The sequence below is a fragment of the Notolepis coatsorum genome (genome assembly GCF_963971535.1).
Source record: "Notolepis coatsorum genome assembly, chromosome: 17".
Lineage (NCBI taxonomy): Eukaryota > Metazoa > Chordata > Actinopteri > Aulopiformes > Paralepididae > Notolepis > Notolepis coatsorum.
In genome coordinates, this window is record NC_140181.1 from 12,550,865 (window position 1) to 12,571,416 (window position 20,552).

Here is a 20,552-nt window from a genome sequence, read left to right on the forward strand (position 1 = left end):
GTGATGCAGTGGTGGTCCCACGGGGTACCACGCCGTCCTAGCAGTTTTCTGAGCAGAAGTACGCGCAGTCGCGCACGGATGTGCATGCGCGCGCACACAAAAATGCGCTCCACTCAGTACTAAGTACCCACCGTCTTATAACAATAGCGCAGGTCGTCAGGTGTCTTCAACTACACTACCCGGCACTTATCTATCACCTAGACTTTGCATAATAATAGGATACCAATACTAACATAACAAAGAAATACAAGCCCTGTGGGGGTTTGCTTGATCTGTGGAACTCTCACTATGTGACAAATGGTCCCGACTGGAAGGATGAGGCATTAAAAGTTGTGCTTCAGAAGGAAACTGTCCTTCTATAAACTGTAAGTTACATTGTTAATTTAGTTTGTATTTACTTGTCTAGTTTAAGTTAATTCAATTAAAGAAATTGTAACTACAATATTGTATCTACAATTACATTTAAAACATTGTTTGTTTTTCAACCATATCTGTTGACAATATAATTTCTTTATATATTGAAGGCTACATCCTGCTACCTTTTTCAGCTTCTCTATTTCAAGGCAATATTTACAAAAACCAAACTAAAACTAGTAATTTCCTATACAAACATGTTTCCTACTATTTATGCATAATAATCATCTGTTCTGTGCGACCGCGAGGGAACATGTATGCGCGTGCACGTGGCGTCCAGGCAGTTCTGATATTACGACTGCACCCCTGGCCGTCGGGTGTGTGAATGTGTGAGAGAACGGGTGAAATGTGAGGAACAAATTGTAAAGCGCTTTGGATAAAAAAGCAGCCATTTTACCATTTACCATAATAATAATAATAATAACACCCTGGTCCCGCTCTTCTTCTTCAGGTGTTCGAGCGCATCCTGTTCGTCTGGGCCATCCGCCACCCGGCCAGCGGCTACGTGCAGGGCATCAACGACCTGGTCACGCCCTTCTTTGTCGTGTTTCTCTCCGAGTTCGTCGGTAGGTCGAAGGTTCCCCGCCGCCTGCAGATCACTGTCCGCGTCCTTAAAGCTTGAGATGCTCCCCCTCTGTCCCAAAGTTTAAAACCTTGATCTCCAACCTTTGCCACAATCAAGTTGTACGTGTTTTTAATTGATTACTATCCTCGCCTTGTTGTCTTATTGTTGTGATTTTATACACCGTGTGGTTTTAGAATTTCTTTTCTCGCTTAACTCTGTATGTACAGTACACTCAACGTGACTGTAAATAACCCTAACCCTAACTTAACTCTGTATGTACAGTACACTCAACGTGACTGTAAATGAGGGAAACGGTTTGCCTTTCGAGTTTAAATAAAAGGTTTGAAATTGAAACATCGACATGTTCGCCTGAGACTCACGTCTGCCTTCTGTCCGGATTACTCTTATTGATGAAGGCGTCGTACCTGAGCGCCGAACACGGTGGTTACTGGATGGATCCGTTGAGCCCAGTGTAGTGCAGTGGTCCTGGCAGCTGGCGGGCCGAGGCACACAGTAAATGTCAATTTAACATCATTAAAATGTAATCAAGTCAGTGTGTGGTCCCAGGTTAATGTCATTTGCACCTGGCTAACAGGTCTTTATATTAAACCTCCTCCCCTGAAACATGTGTTCTCCCAGACGAAGATGTAGAACACTTTTTAAAGATGCTGGCCTGCTGCCTGTTCTGTTCTATTCTATTATTTTCTATTCTATTTATTAGGGACGTTCGACATTGGCTTTTTTACCGATATCCGATATACCGATATTGTCCAACTCTTAATTCCCCATACCGATATCAACCGATACCGATATATGCAGGGTCCCCCCCCCCCCCCCCCCCCCCCCCAAAAACGGAATAATTTCAGGTAATTAACATTACATACCGGTATCTCTTGTCATGGAATTAACACAACATTATGCATACTTTTGACAATACATAAAATAAGAAGTTGTTCTTAGTACTTGCTTGCCTGGGTAAATAAAGGTTAAATAAATGTAAAAAAATATATATAATAATTTGGAAACCCGATACAGATAATTTCCGATATTACATTTTTTTTTTTTTTTTTTACTTTATTTTTTAGCGTTTATCGCTTTTCTGGTCAAGCATGACCGACAGAAACAGGTTGAAATGGGATGTAGAGCAGGGGAAGACATTCTGAGAAATGACGGCGGGTCCGGGAATCGAACTTGTGTCCCCTAGATCCGTGACGAGCACGGTTTTCCCCGACGCAGAAATAGCGCAGAGATATGCGGTGAGCTACGGGAGCTCCCCCCGATATTACATTTTTGAATGCCAATATCGGACATCCCTACTATTTATGTATGTATTTTTCCAGAGGAGGATGTGGAGAACTTTTAAAGAAGCTGGCCTGCCTATTCTATTCTATTCTACTATTTTCTATTGACGTGTGTGTGTGTTTCTTCTCAGAGAAGGACGTGGAGAACTTTAAAGAAGCTGGCCTGCCTATTCTATTCTATTGACGTGTGTTTATGTGTTTCTTCTCAGAGAAGGACGTGGAGAACTTCGACGTGGCGGCTCTGCCGCTGGAGACCCAGAGGAACATCGAGGCCGACAGCTTCTGGTGCATGAGCAAGCTGCTGGACGGAATACAGGTGTGGCGGGATGAAATGAGTTCCACTTTTTTGATTGATTGAATACTTTATTAACACAACGGTAAAACAACATTTGAATGGTAAATGGCTGCTTTTTTATATAGAAGCTTTTATCCAAAGCGCTTTACAATTTGTTACTCACATTTTACCCATTCACTCACACATTCACACACCAACGGCGGAGGCGACCACGCAAGGTGCCAACCTGCTCATCGGGAGCAATTAGGGGTTAAGTGTCTTGCTCAAGAAGGACACATCGACACGCTGCCCGGGAGGAGCGGGAAATGGGAATCGAACCGGGAACCTCCCGGATTGCCAGACGACTGCTCTACCTCCTGAGCCACTGTCACCCCTAGGCATTTTGAAACAACAATGTCAAACGTTGTACAAATAGGACACAATAAAGCCATAGGCTTGTTTCCATTGTGGTCCATTTACATAGAACATAAAAAGGCACGAAAACACGAAAGAACATTGTACTACACAGACAGGACACCCTAAATGCAAGTACAAAAACACCTAACCTGAAAACTCATAATGTCAACTAATGTTAAAATAAATTAAAACCCGCAAACACTTAATATATATATAGATTTTCTTTTTTTTTGTGACCTGCAACAGGGCAGTTTTAAAACCAGAGACAGTGGACAGACTTGTCTTTCTTGCCTGCAACTTAAAGTAATGGCTTTGCTTGTCCAAATGACAATACTGACCAAATTGAGATTTATTTTTCTCTTGTCCATTTATTTTGTTTGCTTTCTAATTTAAAATACCGTCTGTACACAGTAGTGTGTGCTAGCAGAGCTAGACTCCAGTCGCGAGTCACGGTGCACATGTGCGGTGGTTTGTCCACCAAAAAAGCGCCAAAAGATAGAAAAGAAACTAGCAGAGCCAGAACTGTTCAACTCCCCTGGAGCCACAGCCAGCAGAGAAGCCGGTTTACTGTCGCTTTCAAACCAGCTGCAGCCTGAGAACTGGAGTGTTCTAAAGATGGCGGCAACGACAAAGAATTGCTGCAAAATAAACATTATGTTGTTTTAAAAAAAATTATTAAATTAAAAAATTTAAAAAATGTATACTTATAACAATTTCGATAATTATAATTATCGAGTGATATGATAACATTATCATATTGTTATCACAATATCATTTTTGGCCATATCGCCCAGCCCTAGCGGCCAGATATCCAGGTCGTTAGCTTACAGACTTGGCAGAGGCCTCGGATATGTGCCGTCTTGAGATGATACCCAGTTTGTCCAAGAAGGCTTGTTTTTCATATACAGGTCAAATGCACCACCTATCTCAAGGATAAGCACTTCTCTCTGATTACACACACACACACAGTGGCGACAGTGGCTCAGGAGGTAGAGCAGTCGTCTGGTAATCCGGAGGTTCCCGGTTCGATTCCAGCTTCTCCCGGGCCAGCGTGTTGAAGTGTCCTTGAGCAACCCCTAACTGCTCTCGATGAGCAGGTCGGCACCTTGCATGGTCGCCTCTGCCGTCTGTGAGTGAACTGGTCAAATGTGAGGAACAAAATTGTAAAGTGAGTTGGATAAAAACGCTATATAAAATGCACCATTTACCCTTAAAGAATTTGAGAACAAATGCTTTATCATTAGCAAATAAATTACAATTTATGTGCATTTGTGAATAGATTGAATTGAAAGGGAATTGACCCTGTGGTTCTGAATTGTTACGTCTTCAGGACAACTACACCTTTGCTCAGCCGGGAATCCAGAACAAAGTGAAGGCTTTGGAGGAGCTGGTGGTCAGAATAGATGGTACGTAACGTTGTGTGTGTGTGTGTGTGTGTGTGTGTGTGTGTGTGTGTGTGTGTGTGTGTGTGTGTGTGTGTGTGTGTGTGTGTGTGTGTGTGTGTGTGTGTGTGTGTGTGTGTGTGTGTGTGTGTGTGTGTGTGTGTGTGTGTGTGTGTGTGTGTGTGTGTGTGTGTGTGTGTGTGTGTGTGTGTGTGTGTGTGTGTGTGTGTGTGTGTGTGTGTGTGTGTGTGTGTGTGTGTGTGTGTGTGTGTGTGTGTGTGTGTGTGTGTGTGTGTGTGTGTGTGTGTGTGTGTGTGTGTGTGTGTGTGTGTGTGTGTGTGTGTGTGTGCGTGCGTGCGTGCGTGCGTGCGTGCGTGCGTGCGTGTGTCAGCTCTATCTTTAATCTTTCAAAATGTTCAGTTGCTATCGCATGCACTTATCTGTGTTTCACTACACATATGAGTGCATGCCTACCAACTGTTCGCCTGTTTTATTGCAACACTACTATCACCGACATCTAAGAAGGGAGATCCTCCCTTGAATGGCCCTTCTAAGGTTTCTCTCATCCACATTGCCTGTGAAAATGTATTTATTTTCCATTTACTTAAAAATGTTTGGACTTTATGGTGTTCTTGTTTTGCTCTTGATTTATTGTGTTTCTTCTTGACTTGTTTAAAGAAGACGTGTCCGGCCCATGGGGACATTAACGTGTGTTGTCGGGCCTTACAAATAAATTTGATTTTATTTGATTTAGGAGAGAGAGGAGAGAGAGAGAGGAGAGAGAAGGAGAGAGAGAGAGTCAAGAGAGAGAGGAAGTCAAGTCAAGTCAAGAGTTTTATTTGTCACGGCATACAAGTATACAATGAAATGCGGGTGGTCTTGCCCGCAACGATGTGCAATACAGTAGTACAACATATAATAGAATCCAATAAAACAACATTGTGCAATAAACAGGTAACATAGTGGGGCATCTCGGTATTTGTACATAAGTTATTTACAGAGCATGGAGGACATGCTAGGTCCTTTGGTAGTGCAATACACTGTTACTGTTGCTATACTATTTTTAAAGTGACCTTTCCTTTGTGGCCATAAGTGTGGGCGTGTGCAGCATGAGTGTGTGCTTTCTCATGTTAAAGTGGCAGCTAGTGTGTGAGCGTGTACAGCGTGCGTGTCGTGTGTGTGCTCATGTGTGCTTGTGTGTGGAGAGTTCAGTGTTCTGTGGCACTCAGTGTTCAGTGTTCAAGGCTCTGATGGCCTGGGGGAAGAAGCTGAGCCGAAGCCTCTCTGTCCTAGTAGCTGGGGTTCGCAGGCGTCTGCCTGACCTCAGCAGCTGGAACAGGCTGTTGTTGGGGTGGTGAGGGTCTTTCATTATTCTGCAGGCTCTGGATTTGCACCTCTTGTTGTATAGAACCTGCAGGGGAGGTAGTGCAATACCCGTGGTACGCTCGGCTGAGCGCACCACTCTCTGTAGGGCCTTCTTGTCCTGTGCCGTGTTGTTTCCATACCAGGCAGTGATGTTTCCAGTCAAGATGCTCTCTACAGCTCCGGAGTAGAAGGACTGGAGTATCTTCCCAGATACTCTGAACTTCCTTAACTGTCTCAGGTGGTAGAGGCGCTGCTTCGCCTTTTTTTACGACTGAGTCTATGTGTGTTGACCATGTCAGATCCTCTGAGATGTGGACCCCCAGGTACTTAAAGCTGCTCACCCTGTCCACGGTAGCCCCGTTTATCCTCAGTGGTGTGTGTGTCTCCTGCTGTCCTCTCCTATAATCCACGATCAGCTCCTTGGTTTTACCAATGTTCAGGAGCAGGCTGTTGTCCTGGCACCAGCGTTCCAGTACCTCAACCTCCTCCCGGTAGGCCTTCTCGTCGTTGTCCGAGATCAGCCCCACCACCACCGTGTCGTCTGCAAACTTCACTATGAAGTTGGAGCAGAACTTGGCCACACAATTGTGTGTGTAGAGTGAGTACAGCAGGGGGCTCAGAACACAGCCCTGGGGGGACTCGATGCTCAGGGTGATGGTGTTGGAGGTCTGACCCCCCACCCTGACCGCCTGGGGTCTTTCACTCAGAAAGTCCAGTACCCAGGCGCTCAGAGCGGAGCTCAGACCCAGCTCGATCAGCTTGTCCACCAGTCTGGTGGGGACTATGGTGTTGAACGCTGAGCTGTAGTCAATGAACAACAGTCTCACATAGCCCCCCTTCTGGCGGTCAAGGTGAGAGAGGGTGCTGTGCAGTACCTGGGAGACCGCGTCGTCAGTGGACGTGTTTGTCCTGTATGCAAATTGCATAGGGTCCATATCACTGGGGAGGGAGGCACAAATGTGATCCTTGACCAGCTTCTCGAAACATTTCATGACCACAGAGGTGAGTGCCACCGGTCTGTAGTCATTGAGACATGTTGGGGAGGGTTTCTTCGGTACAGGGATGATGGTAGACATCTTGAAGCAGGCAGGGACCACTGACTCCGCCAGGGATTGATTAAATATGGCGGTGAACACAGGGGCTAGCTGGTTGGCACAGGACTTAAGTATGCGTCCTGTTATACCATCTGGGCCAGCTGCTGTGTTCACCAGAGAGAGGAAAGAGAGGAGAGGGAGAGGGAGAGGGGAGTGAGGAAAAAGAGGAGAGAGAGGAAAGAGAGGAGGGAGAGCGTGCGTGCGTATGTATTAGGGGTGTAACGGTACACAACCACGGTTCGGTACGTACCTCGGTTTTGAAGTCACTGTTCGGTACGGGTTTTCGGTACAGTGGGGGAAAGTTTGGCTTTCCATGTTCCACTCAGGGGTGATGTAGTGTGCAGTAACTAATTGTACGTGTAAGGTTGTCAACGAATATTCTATATTGAAATTAATAATAGACTTTAAAATAAAAAAAATTATTATATTAGATTGTGGAAAGAAAACAGCCCCCGGTGGGCGGTCGTTAGTGGTTAACATACCGTTGTATTTGTTTGGTACACAGCCCTACTGAACCTAAGGTCTAGTACTGAAACGGTTCGATATGGATACGTGTACCTTTACACCCCTAGTATGTATTTGTGTGTAAAGTGTGTATATGTTTGTATGTGTGTGTGTGTGTGCGTGCATTAGTGAGTTAGTTTCACTCGGACCGTCTAAAGAAAGATGGCGGCACACGGGTCAGAACGTCACGTTGCTGCTGTTCACCTGCTTCCTGCTTCCTGTCTCCTCCAGAGGACATCCACGGCCACTTCCTGCGCTATGAGGTGGAGTACCTGCAGTTCGCCTTCCGCTGGATGAACAACCTGCTGATGAGGGAGCTGCCGCTGCGCTGCACCATCCGCCTCTGGGACACCTACCAGGTACCACGCGCTGATCCAGGACCAGCCTGGAGGGGCAGAACCTTATTAGCTCCTCCTCCCATTTAGATTTGATTTTTTTTTCTTTTACATTTTTATTTCACATTGTAACATATAACAAGACATACCATAACACAATAATAAGTGATGTAAAGAATAATGTAAGGGATAAGTAAAAATATATATAGTAATAATAATAATAATTCACAGATCATCAACAGACAATAACAATAACATTTGAGGTCACAAGACAATGAGAACAGGAAAAATGTAAATTAAAATAATTAATATACTGTATATATAATTATAAAAATATATTTAAAAGAAAATGTAAACCATCACTAGAGCTAAAAGACACAACTTCCCCTAAATCCACCCCCCACCCCAGGACCTCTCAGGACCAACCACCCGACCCCGCTAGATCCCATTTAGATTTGATTTTTTTAATCAGAATCAGAAGGGTCTTTATTGTCTTTTTTTTTTTATCCACTTTTTCTCCCATTTTCTATATTTTCTCCCATCCCAATTTCGTATCATCCAATTCAACCCTCCCCTGTCACGGACGCTGTTTCTTGCCTCCCACAAGCCGGCTGCAATGTGGACTAAGTCATACATAGCACAAGTCCCCTCCGGTACTTGAGGTAACAGCAGTCGCATCTTTTCACCTGCGCAGCTCGATCTCTCAGTGGCGAGGAGTAACGCGTGGGAGGCTCACGTTGCCCCCGACACTTCCTGATTCTACTGCGCAGGCGCACCAACCGACCTGTAGGAGTCGCTGTCCACAACGCCCGATCCCCACCCATCAGTTTCCCACCCCCTAATACGGCCAATGTGTATTAGTACGGACGACCAGCTAAACTGAAAGCAAATGTGGAGCGTTTCGTGGCGAGCGCCTTGCCCACTACGCCACGTAGACGCCCAGAAGGGTCTTTATTGTCAAGTAAACCCTGTCTCCGGCTGTCTCTGAGTTATGACCGGAGTGTTGAACGCCCCGTGATTAAGACTGGGAGGACGCGACCCTCTTTGCGCCGCCCCTGTGCCTCAAATAGATCCGCTATCAGCTCTATCTTTAATCTTTCAAAATGTTCAGTTGCTATCGCTATCAGCTCTATCTTAAATTTTTCTAAATGTTCAGTTGCTATTGCATGCACTCATCTGTGTTTCACTACACACATGAGTGCATGCCTACCAACTGTTAGTCTGCAACACTACTATCACCGACATCTAAGAAGGGAGATCCCCCCTTGAATTGGCCCTTCTAAGGTTTCTCTCCTCCACACTGCCTGTGGTGCATTTTTTCGTATTGCTAGGTTTTAGTGAGTTTTTCCTTACCTTCGCATGGGGTATATCTGGGAGTGTTCGCATTGCATTCATTTATTTTGCATTTATTTTAAATTTGTTGGACCTTATGGTGTTCTTGTTTTGTTTCTTGACTTATTGTGATGTTTCTTCTTGACTTGTTTAAAGAAGATGTGTCCGGCCCATGGGGACATTAACGTGTGTTGTCGGGCCTTACAAATACATTTGATTTGATTTGATTAAGTCGTTTTACACATACAAGGAATTTGATTTGGTCGTTTTCGGTGCGACATTAACGGACGGACAATTACGGTAGAATAAAATAAAAAGGTGGAATAAAATTGGATGGAATATATAAACTAAATTAACATAGGAGCACAATAGAATAGAATTATAAAATAGGCCAGGGCTGCACAATTGTGCACGATGTGGTCAAGTATATACACTATTTTATACACTAATACATAGAATGCTAGCATTATATTTGACCCCTTTTCGTCTGACATAACACTGGTTAGCACTGGCTAGCAACATCGCCTATTTGACATATTTTGGGGCGAGTGGACAACGATTAGAGGCTTGAAAACACTGTCGCCCCAAAACACAATCTAAAGATTCCCGCTTCTTACTGGTACATTATCTAATAGTCTTTAGATTACTAGTAAATATAGATGAATACTCATGAAATTTTATATATATATATATTCTAAAATAAGTATAACTTCACGGCACCTACCTTTCGACGTCAAAAAGCAGCTGGGCTTTAAGTAAAAGCTCCGGATGTCGCGCAAAATGGGGAGTGGCCGGATTTGGCCAAGGTCCCAGACAAACAGAGTGGCCCGAGATTGGCCTACGTTCCTTTACCAATAAATAAGGACATCCAGTATGTCACGTCAACATTTCAGCCCCACAGAGGTTTATCAGGATGAACAAACAAACGTCAGGCTCTTGCACAGAGCAGGAACAAAATATACTTAAAGGCAGAGTCTGTAATGTCGTCAAACGCCGACCTCGAGGCAAGGTCTGGAGGAATCCACACTATGATAAGTTATTCAACTCCTCCAGCCCCATACATCAGACCAAAGCAAAAATTAAATGTAAACAAAGGGCAATATCAAGAGGAGCTCTCTTGCCTAGAGGATTTTCTGGAGGATTTATTTTAATCATTTTCCATCGTCAACAAAAAAAACACCTTCAATCAATATCTAAAATAATAAAACTAACTTTCTTACCGTCTTTCACTATGTGTACGAGAGAATAACAGATATTTATATCCTATGTGTATGTGAGAATAACAGATATCTATACCCTATGTGTACGTGCAAGTAGTAGAGTAGGGTGGCCTTCACATATTTTTTTTTTATCCACTTTTTCTCCTTATTTTCTATTTTTTCTCCCATCCCAATTTCGTATCGCCAATACTCCCCTTCAATTCTCCCCTCCCCTGTCTTGAACGTTGCTAGACTATGGGAGTACAGGGGAGTATGCCTATGTCTGGAAAATAACCGGGCCCCACCTTTTGCAATGTCACCGTTACTTGAGTGGGTGTCCAGATAACAGGAAAATCAGGAGGTCACAGCGGGTGCATTTTCATAATATGTGGTTTGATCAAATAGGAAACTATGTCTTCAAAGAGGAGGGGTTTTCCCCTGAGAAACAAAACAACTTGTGTTACATGAATGAAATAGGCTATTACAACTACTATCTACTATGTACTATACTACTATCCCTATACTACTATCTACTATGTACTATGCTACCATCCCTATACTACTACCTACCATGCTAATACAGTATGTCTTTACTACTACAGTATGCAGTATGCACTCAGTGTAGCACTCAAGTTCGACACTGTTTGACGAACAATGTTACTTACCCTTACCTTTTATAGTATGTCTGCACTTTATGTGCTCATTTAATCATTCATGTCTTTTTTATTCTACTAAAACTGAATCAAACCATAAACAAGGTGGCCTGTTGGGATGTTAGATCCTAATGTGAAAAACTGTGATTTTATATGTCTGCTCATTTTATCCTTGCTATTATTTAACTTATTTTTACTTTTATCTTTATGCCCCACTATCCACTGGGTGCATACTATAACCTTTATCATGTTTTGTAACAGATTACAGAAATTCAAGATTAATATATCTGCATTATTTTACACTTTATGCTTTGCTCTTGCCACTTGTTTTACACTGATTTTATGTCTTATTTCTTACTGATGTAAAGCACTTTGAATGAATGAATGAATGAAAACTTTATTTAACAGATTGCAGAATGGGTACAATACAGTACGGCTCAATACATACAATTGTTAAGGGGATGCAGACCTGAAAAAGACGTTTGTCTTGTTTCCATCAGGGTCCCCCATTTTCAATTCATATAGACATTTATGACATACACAACATACATGACATGTATGGCATAGGGACATATAGGTATTTAGTACTGATACATTTGTGACATAAGCGGTATTCAAATATACAGTACTGTTACCCCTAGATCCTGACAGAGTATATACATATGATGGGGAGGGGACTGTACATTAGGAGGGGGTGGGTGGGTGGGAGGGAAATATACATACGGCGGGGAGGGAATATATACATGCGGTGGGGAGGAGACTGTCTATTAGGAGGTGGTGGGGGTTTTGGGCATTTACGGTGGCCAGTTTCGAATTGCAGCCTCCCGTAGGTGCTCTTTAAGAGCGGTTTTGAATGTGGGCAGGGATTCACATTCCTTTACAGCTTTGGGTAGGGCGTTCCACATTGTTGTGGCATAATTGCGAAACGTGTTTAGTCCCTTGTTTGAGCCGAATCTGGGTTTAACATGATTTGTTGAGCTTCCTCTGGTGTAGTGGTTGTGGTATTCACTGACCTTTGGGAAGTATTTTGACATGTACATGGGCACCCCGGTCGTATAGTGTATCTTGTAGACCAGGCCCATTGCAAGTTGCTGTACTCTGTCGTCTACTCTAAGCCATCCTAGGTTGTCAAAGTGGGCAGGGGTGAGGTGGGTTCTGGGGTTCAGGTCAAGTAGTAGTCTGACCAGTTTGTTTTGTGATGTTTGTAATTTTGTTTTAAGCGCCTTTGAGGTGCTTTGGTACCATGAGGTGCAAGCATAGTCGTAGTACCCTTGAATGAGTGCTCCTGCCAGAGTCTTCAGGGTATTCTTGTTTACCAGAGAGGAGATCCGGTACAAGAATCTTGTTCGTTGGTTGACTTTTTTTTATTACATTGGATGCCATTTTGTCACAGGAAAGATTTGCTTTGAACTGCAATACCCTGTATGAAAGTGATGAAATATGACACATAAATATAGCAGACACATTCCTCGACACAAAGGGATCTCTCTCTTCCTCTCCCCCATGCCCCATACAGATACACACACTCTGACCTTCTGACACGCTCACACACACAAGGCCCCAAACCTCTCCCTCCCCCTCTCTATCCCTCACTCACTCACAGGCGGAACAATCTGAGTCTGTTAATAGGTTATTGCAAGATGATATAGTGCTAATTTTCAACTGGGTAAGTGAAAATAAGTTAAAGTTAAATGTTGCAAAAACCAAGAGTATAATGATAGCCTCAAAATATACATCTAGATCAAATCCTAAATTAAATCTAGTTCTGAACTGTGCTGATATCGAACAGGTCAATGAGGCAAAACTGCCGGGTGTTGTAATAGATGAAGCACTTTCTTGGTCGAAACACATTAGCAATATGGTGGCTAAGATGAGCTGTGGTACTTCAATGATCAGAAGGTGTAGAAATCTGTTGACTATAATGGTACAGCAAAGCTTGTACTACAATCTTTGGTCTTATCACGCCTGGACTACTGTTCTACTATATGGTCTCGCTCTGCGCTGCTCTGTGAGGAGTAGTGTTGGAGGGATGCATGCCGCGCTGACCTGGATGACAGTGGAACAGAGGATGGCATGTAGCCTGGTAACTTTTTTGTTTAATATCTGTAATACTGGGTTTGCACTCGCAACTGTACCCAACTAATATGAGACATGGATATAGCACAAGGCAAGCATTAGATTCATGCTTTACTTTACCTCTACCAAAAACAAATGCTCTGAAAAAGACGGTAATATATAGAGCAGTTGCTTATTGGAATAAAATACCCAGAAATATAACTATGATAAGGAACAAATGTATGTTTAAAAAAAAGTTTAAAATTGCGCTCATGAATAATGAGTTACATTTTGGCCATTGACTTTTGAAATTAGTATGGAAATATAAAAGTGATCGGTGACGTGAGAAAAGTTATGCTATAATATGAGTTCAAATAATATATATGATTTTGGTGTGTTTTGTTCTTATGGACTGAATATGTAATTTGTATTTTATGGTTTTATTGTGATATCTAACTTTTATTCACTGTTTTGTTCGTTGTGATGTTTTCTTGTGAGTACTTCAATGTTTGTGGTTTTATATATTTTTTTTTTTTTTTTAATTGTGTTTGTATTTTTAATGTTTGGACCCCAGGAAGAGTAGTCTCACTTTGGTGTAGTAGACTAATGGGGATCCACAATAAAACAATAAAACAAAACTCCCTCTACACCAAACGCCACAACAGTTCGCCAGATGGCCACACATCACAGATCGTTATCAATGGCACCTCCACAAAACTAACCATCAATTTAACTCATTGACACAAGATGCCAAAAGTCGCTGAATATATGACTGTATACTGCCCCGGCCAGATGCAGGCTGAGTACCTCACTCTCTATCAATCACAGATCGTTATCGATAAGATAGATGCACGCAAGGGCGGCTACATGGCGTAGTGGGCAAGGCGCTCGCCACAAATGCGGAGACGCTGGGCTCGCCTGTTCGAGCCCAGCGCTCCACATTGCTTTCAGTTTAGCTGGTCGTTCATACTAATACACATTGGCCGTATTAGGGGGTGGGAAACTGATGGGTGGGGATCGGGCGTTGTGGACAGCGACTCCTACAGGTCGGTTGGTGCGCCTGCGCAGTAGAATCAGGAAGTGTCGGGGGCAGCGTGAGCCTCCCACGCGTTACTCCTCGCCACTGAGAGATCGAGCTGCGCAGGTGAAAAGATGCGACTGCTGTTACCTCAAGTACCGGAGGGGACTTGTGCTATGTATGACTTAGTCCACATTGCAGCCGGCTTGTGGGAGGCAAGAAACAGCGTCCGTGACAGGGGAGGGTTGAATTGGATGATACGAAATTGGGATGGGAGAAAATGTAGAAAATGGGAGAAAAAGTGGATACAAAAAAAAAAGATAGATGCACGCACATATGTGCACGTAAATGTGCGTACCACGCACTCATGCACGCCAGACATACAGTACAGGCTGACCAATACACAAAGACACACGACGTGCACTCAGGACAAAGACACATACACACTGGACTATGGGGTCACTAATAAAACACTCTGACAGAGAAGGAGGGGCACTTCTCTTCCTTTACTTCTTCTGGACACTGCTGGACTGACTGGACGGACTGACGGGACACTGACTTGACTGCTTTTCTTTTCTACACGACCGGCCGGTTGTACCAACTTGATTTCAATTGTACCTTGCTTATTCACTTTTTATAATAAATACCCTCAAAAGTGTTTATTTTTTTTATCTACTTTTTTCTCCCCATTTTCTATTTTTCTCCCATCCCAATTTCGTATTGTCCAATTCTACCCTCCCCTGTCTCGAACGTTGTTAGACCATGCCTCCCACTGGTCGGCTGCAATGTGGACCAAGCCTTGCATCACGTGTCCCCTCCGGTACACGAGGAGGCAGCCGTCGCATCTTTTCACCTGCACAGCGCGATCTCTCAGTGGCGAGGAGTAACGCGTGGGAGGCTCACGCTGCCCCCGATGCTTCCTGATTCTGCTGTACAGGCGCACCAACCGACCTGTAGGAGTCGCTGTCCACAACGTCCGATCCCCACCCACCGGCTTTCCGGTGGGTGGGGAACCCAGCATCTCCTGCGTTAGTGGCGAGCGCCTTGCCCACTGCGCCACTTAGCCGCCCTCCTCAAAAGTGTTTCATCTCTTTTATCTTTAAATATCTTATTACAACTCTCACGTATCCAAGTTTAAAATACATGACAAAAGGTGCTATACAAATAAAGAGTTATTATTATTACCCTTAGCTGCCAGAGATGTACCCTTCCTGCTGACCTGTTTGTTGTCAGCTAAATTGTGTAATAGCCAAGTTCACGTCTCTTCTCCTTACATGTGGGAAACGAGCTGTTGTCCTGTTAGTCCTCTCTCTCAGACGTGAGAACCCGCCTTAAGACATGGTCTCGTATCTTAAACAGTCACAATGTTAAAATGTGCCAGCTGTGCTTCCTGTCTTTCTACAGAGTTTGGGATAAAAGTCACCGTGACATTACTATTATAAATTATATAAAGCAATTCGGTTCAAGGGAAACATCACATATCATCCAAAAGAAATCAATCAGGCATTCCAGGAGTATTACAATATACTATACAAATCTCAAAGTAATTACACACAGGATGAACTCGATAGATTCATAGAAGGTATCAAAATGCCAAAGCTCTCAGAATCAGATCAAGAGAGTCTTAATGCACCCTTTACCGAACAGGAAATACTAGCAACAATTAATTCAATGCCTATAGACAAAAGTCCAGGACCAGATGGCTTCCCGGCACAGCTATATAAGGAGTACTGGAATGACTTGAAACCCATTTTTATGGGAATGATTAACAACTTTGGACGCAATAAGGCACTTCCTCAAACAATGAGCTTGGCAAACATCACGGTACTGTATAAAAGTGATAAGGATCCATTAGACTGTTCATCATACAGACCCATAAGTCTTTTAGATCATGATTATAAAACTATCACCAAAGCATTAGCGAAAAGACTTGAAACCATCACGCGAAATTGGTAAACCCAGATAAATGATATGTTATCCTGTGTGCGGGTGTTTTCTAAAACCGCATGCGCACCCCCTCTGTCCGTTTCAGAAGATGTATGTATCCTCGCTTAAACTCTTCACAAAGGTGAAGGTCACCCTGTTTTGCTAACTTGCACGTCGTACACATAGGGTATAAAGCCTTGCGTGTTGTATTCATTGGGCACCATCTCACTGAGCAGACTGTCGTACTCTGCAACTGTTGATTTGCTCTTTACTGATCAGTAAACTTGTAGTAAACTTGTAGTAAACTTGTACTTTGACTCGGATCAACCATCAGTCTCAGCCCGACTCTTTGTTTAAATTTTGCTCCATCTGCCGGCGGTTTTCCCTCTGAGTTTTATCCACCACAATGACTAAATGTACAAATGTAAACGTGTCGCAGTAACTAACTGTGATTATAATTCTGTTTGTGCCACCGCTACTTGGCCCTTTTGTCATCCATTTGACAAGTGTACAAAACATATTTGCGTTATTTTCTGAACAATAGACTGTATTTTTTACATATTTTATTGCTAATGTTTGTTTGATGACTACTTCTCAGTCCTTATGTCTGAGGTTTGGATAAGTATTTGGATTATTTTAGAGGCTGAAGCTCCAGTATTGTTGTTGTGTCCTGCCGCTGAGGCTCCATGATGCTCAATTACTCTACGCAACGCTAACTCATCCATGTACATTCACTGCACACACACTCACTTTAAATATTCACTTAGACACTTTAAACACTTTTAACACTACACCATATTTTATCTATTTGTTACAAAAAAATATTCGCACTACATCCCTACCTAATTTTTGCATTTTGTTTGCATTTTGTACTGTCGTTTGTACTTGAGTTTTTGAAGCACAATCTCAGGAGGCTCGTACAGAACCAAGCATTTCACTGTAATGTACCTTTAATATAATGTGACAAATAAAACGGAACTTGAACGTGACGCTTGCACTTGTATCGCTGTGTCCTGCAGGCTGAGTCTGAGGGCTTCTCCCACTTCCACCTGTACGTCTGCGCTGCCTTCCTCATCGAGTGGCGCAAGGAGATCCTGTCCATGGTCGACTTTCAGGTACCTTTCCAGTCCACCACCACCGTCCCCCTGTCCAGCGCAGCGTTGTCCCAGTCTACTAGACGTGCTATACGCAACGATTCATTAATTAATTTATACTTGCGGTAATAATAATAATAATAATAATAATAATAATACACTTTATTTGTATAGCACCTTTCATACGAGAATTGCAGCTTAACCCTTTCACTGCCACACTACCAAACGGTTAACCCTTTCACTGCGACAATACACAGAAGGTTAACCCTTTCACTGCCACACAACAGCAGGTTAACCCGGTTAACCGTCAGTAGTGTGATAGTAAAGGGTTAACCTTCTGTAGAGTGGCAGTGAAAGGATTAAAGTGCTTCACAATAGCAAAAAAAAATTAAAAAAAGAGACCGGCATAAGATGAGCAATACAGACAAAGTCAAGGTAAGACAGACCACCAGATCACAGCTCCCCACATCAGGATCCAAGGTCCCAACAGGCCTCCCTGTTTACAGCTTGATCCTCACACATGAAACAGACTATTTTAAAATGATAAAAGAGTAGCAAAATAGTGCAATAGTGTGTAGTGCAATAAAACAGTTAGTCAAATAGAATAGACGGAGTCAAATAATGCAATATTGCAGTTCTGAGAATAGACGACACAAAGGGGTCGGAGCCACACCATCAGGGCTTGACATTAACTTTTTGGCTCACTAGCCACTGTGGCTAGTGGTTTTCCAAAGTCACTAGCCACTCAGCATTTTCACCAGCCAAAAATCACCACACTAAATAATTTTTTCATCAATACGTTCCCATTTTATAGTATCATGTTCCACCATGAATGCATGAAAGGGTGGGGGGGGGGCGGGGGACGTCGTTTCTGATTATTGATTACCAATAACGGCATTCGTTATTGTAGCATCATACACTGATCGGCTGGTTGGCTAATGCTAACAAGGCCTGATCAGCATGAAATCTATGTGAAATCGTTCTTACCTGTGGCCAGTTGGATCCCAAAAAGGATTTCCCAGTTATTGGTCGACATCTGGTAGATCGATATGTCCATTGGCTGATGCTATATTCCTTTACTGCATACTGAATTCGGCATCGCAAAAGGTATTCCATGCGATCTGATGAAGGCATAGCTTCAGGCTAATAGAAAAAGTAGGCCTGAATGAAAACAAGGAGTACTCCATTCTCGAGACAGCACCACTACCAGGATCTGGCCTGTAATGCACTTTTCCTAATTGTTGTGGGAGTTGTAGTATTATGTAGTATCACTTGGATTGACTTAATTATTGCCGATGCCTTTTGTAGACTACAATGTTTTATAAATGTAAAAAAGACTAATAAAACGTAAAGTTTTTTTTAAACCGATACCGATCATTTCCGATATTACATTCTAATGCCAATATCGGTAGGCCGATAATATCGGACATCCCTAGTTCCGACCCATGGTCTCGCTAGGACAACCCCAATAACCCCAACACTATGCAATAGTGCAGTTCTAAATTACAATACCTGACAGTTTGAAATATGTTATATAATAAACACAAAATTTAAACAATGGTGGATCACCATAGAGTAGTTAACACAAAATGTAAACAGTGGCAGATCACCACACAACACCTGGATTAGACGGTACAGGCGTGTACATCATTGCCAGATGTACGATAATTATCGCATTTGTACGATCAAGAAAGCTCATTCGTTACAGACACAGAAACAGCCAGTTGAGAACAGCACTAAAATAGAGGGGTATAGAGGCTGCTAGAATGCATAACACCTGTTAAACTAGTTGAAAAGGACTACAATATGGGACCTTTAAGGCTGCCAAGACTACCTCTGTGATGTCTGAGAAAAGACCAAGAGCGTCCCCACTCAAATCTGCCAAGGATGAAGAAGGGTCGAGTCCATCAACACTGACCCTGAAATAAAAGTCTTATTCAAGAGCGAAACACCAAAGCCGTCTACATTGTTCTGAATTGCGATTTAGATTTGTGCAAAAGAAATAAACGAGTGTCAATGTTTTTTCTTTCTCTCAAGGGCTTGCTCATGCTACTCCAGAATCTTCCCACAATCCACTGGGGCAACGAGGAAGTGGGTCTCCTCCTGGCTGAAGCCTACAGACTGAAGTACATGTTTGCCGACGCTCCCAGCCATTACAAGAGAGACGCTCCCAGCCATCACAAGAGAGACGCTCCCAGCCATCACAAGAGAGACGCTCCCAGCCATTACAAGAGATAGACGGCGGGGGGCCTTTCGTACGATAGCATACACACCGGTTTGACGTCCGCCTCCAAATCTAACTTCACTATGTCGGAGCGGACTTTGTGTATTTGAGGCACTCCAGAGACTCAGCGCTTCTCTCAGGCGACAGGCTGACACATGCAGATACAGTATATAGTTGTACATAATACTTAAAGGAAAACTCCAACATTTTGGGAAATTAGCTTATTTGCCATCTACCCTGGAGTTAGACAAGAAGATACATACCTTTTTCTTCTCTGTGCATGCAGTAGGAGTAGGAAGACGTTTGGAACTAGGCTAATGGAGGAACCTACTTCCAGTGACTGACGCTAAGCTAGGCTAACGGCGCACGTCTTCCTACTCCTACTGCATGCACAGAGAAGAAAAAGGGTATGTATCTTCTTGTCTAACTCCAGGGTAGATGGCAAATAAGCTAATTTCCCAAAATGTTGGAGTTTTCCTTTAAAGGGGTAAATACATTTTCTGGCAGCGTTTCCCTTTTTTTTTTTTTTAAACGTGCCGTGTTTCTCCAGGGAATCTGCAGGATATCATGTCATGGCCTTTGGATAAATACGACGCGATATCGGGGCAAATCTCACGGTCGTGTTGCGTGTTCTGTGGCGCGCCATCCCATAGTACTCCACGCGGACGTGTGACTTGTTGTACAGCCCGCGGCGTATTGCGCTTCAGTGTTTCATAAAAACTCAAGAGCTGGGAACCTATAAGCTGGTCCTTGGAAGTATAGTCGAGTTTGTTCCTGGGCCGGTTATCCGGTATAGAAAATAGTGTTCTCCAGTGTTAGTTTTAATGTAAGAAACCCACGGCCGCAGGTGTTTGTATTGCTGCTCGTCTCGGACAAAACTTTTTTTCTGGTCCACAAAAGCAAGGGGGGGGGGGGGGGGGGAGAAAAAAAGACCCGCTGTACTGTATCAGTGGACTGCTGTCGACGCTCCACCAGGCCGCCTGGCGACATGGCTGCTGGGCTCTCCATACTCTCTTGGGTTACGCAGCGTTGATTGTGCGTCACGGGAAGTTGAATATAACGTTCAGTGTGTGTACTCTAAAAGGGATGATGAATGTTTGTAAAAATCATCCTTTTTTTTATTGGAAGATGGTAGCCAGAGATGATGTTTTTTTTTTTTTCAGAGTTCCTTTAATGATTGTTTTTATGAAACAGAGTTGTCGGGGGTTCAGAGAAAACAACCCTTATATTTTGTTGATTTATCTTTCATTAATACCATAATTGCTTTAGTTTCACGCTCCACCCACTAAGGCCACTTTCAATAATATCCACTCCAGGTGGGTTTCCCTTACTTCTGTTCCAGAGGAGCCACCTGGTGGGCAGATTCTTGTTCCAGTTCAACTTGACCAAATCCTGCTCAA

General features: G+C 43.3%; 1 protein-coding gene across 1 annotated transcript in view; it reads left to right on the top strand.

Annotated features, from left to right (window-relative positions):
- Window positions 1-19,326, top strand: part of tbc1d22b (TBC1 domain family, member 22B) — a gene marked incomplete at its 5' end in the record, with an annotated part of 45,601 nt that extends 26,275 nt beyond the window's left edge. Inside the window, 6 exons of the mRNA XM_084333858.1 lie at window positions 866-980; window positions 2,490-2,596; window positions 4,302-4,377; window positions 7,548-7,675; window positions 16,854-16,949; window positions 18,966-19,326. Of these exons, the coding sequence (XP_084189984.1) occupies window positions 866-980; window positions 2,490-2,596; window positions 4,302-4,377; window positions 7,548-7,675; window positions 16,854-16,949; window positions 18,966-19,166 (723 nt within the window). The remainder of the gene's footprint in view (window positions 1-865; window positions 981-2,489; window positions 2,597-4,301; window positions 4,378-7,547; window positions 7,676-16,853; window positions 16,950-18,965) is intronic.
- Between the last annotated feature and the right edge of the window lie 1,226 nt (window positions 19,327-20,552).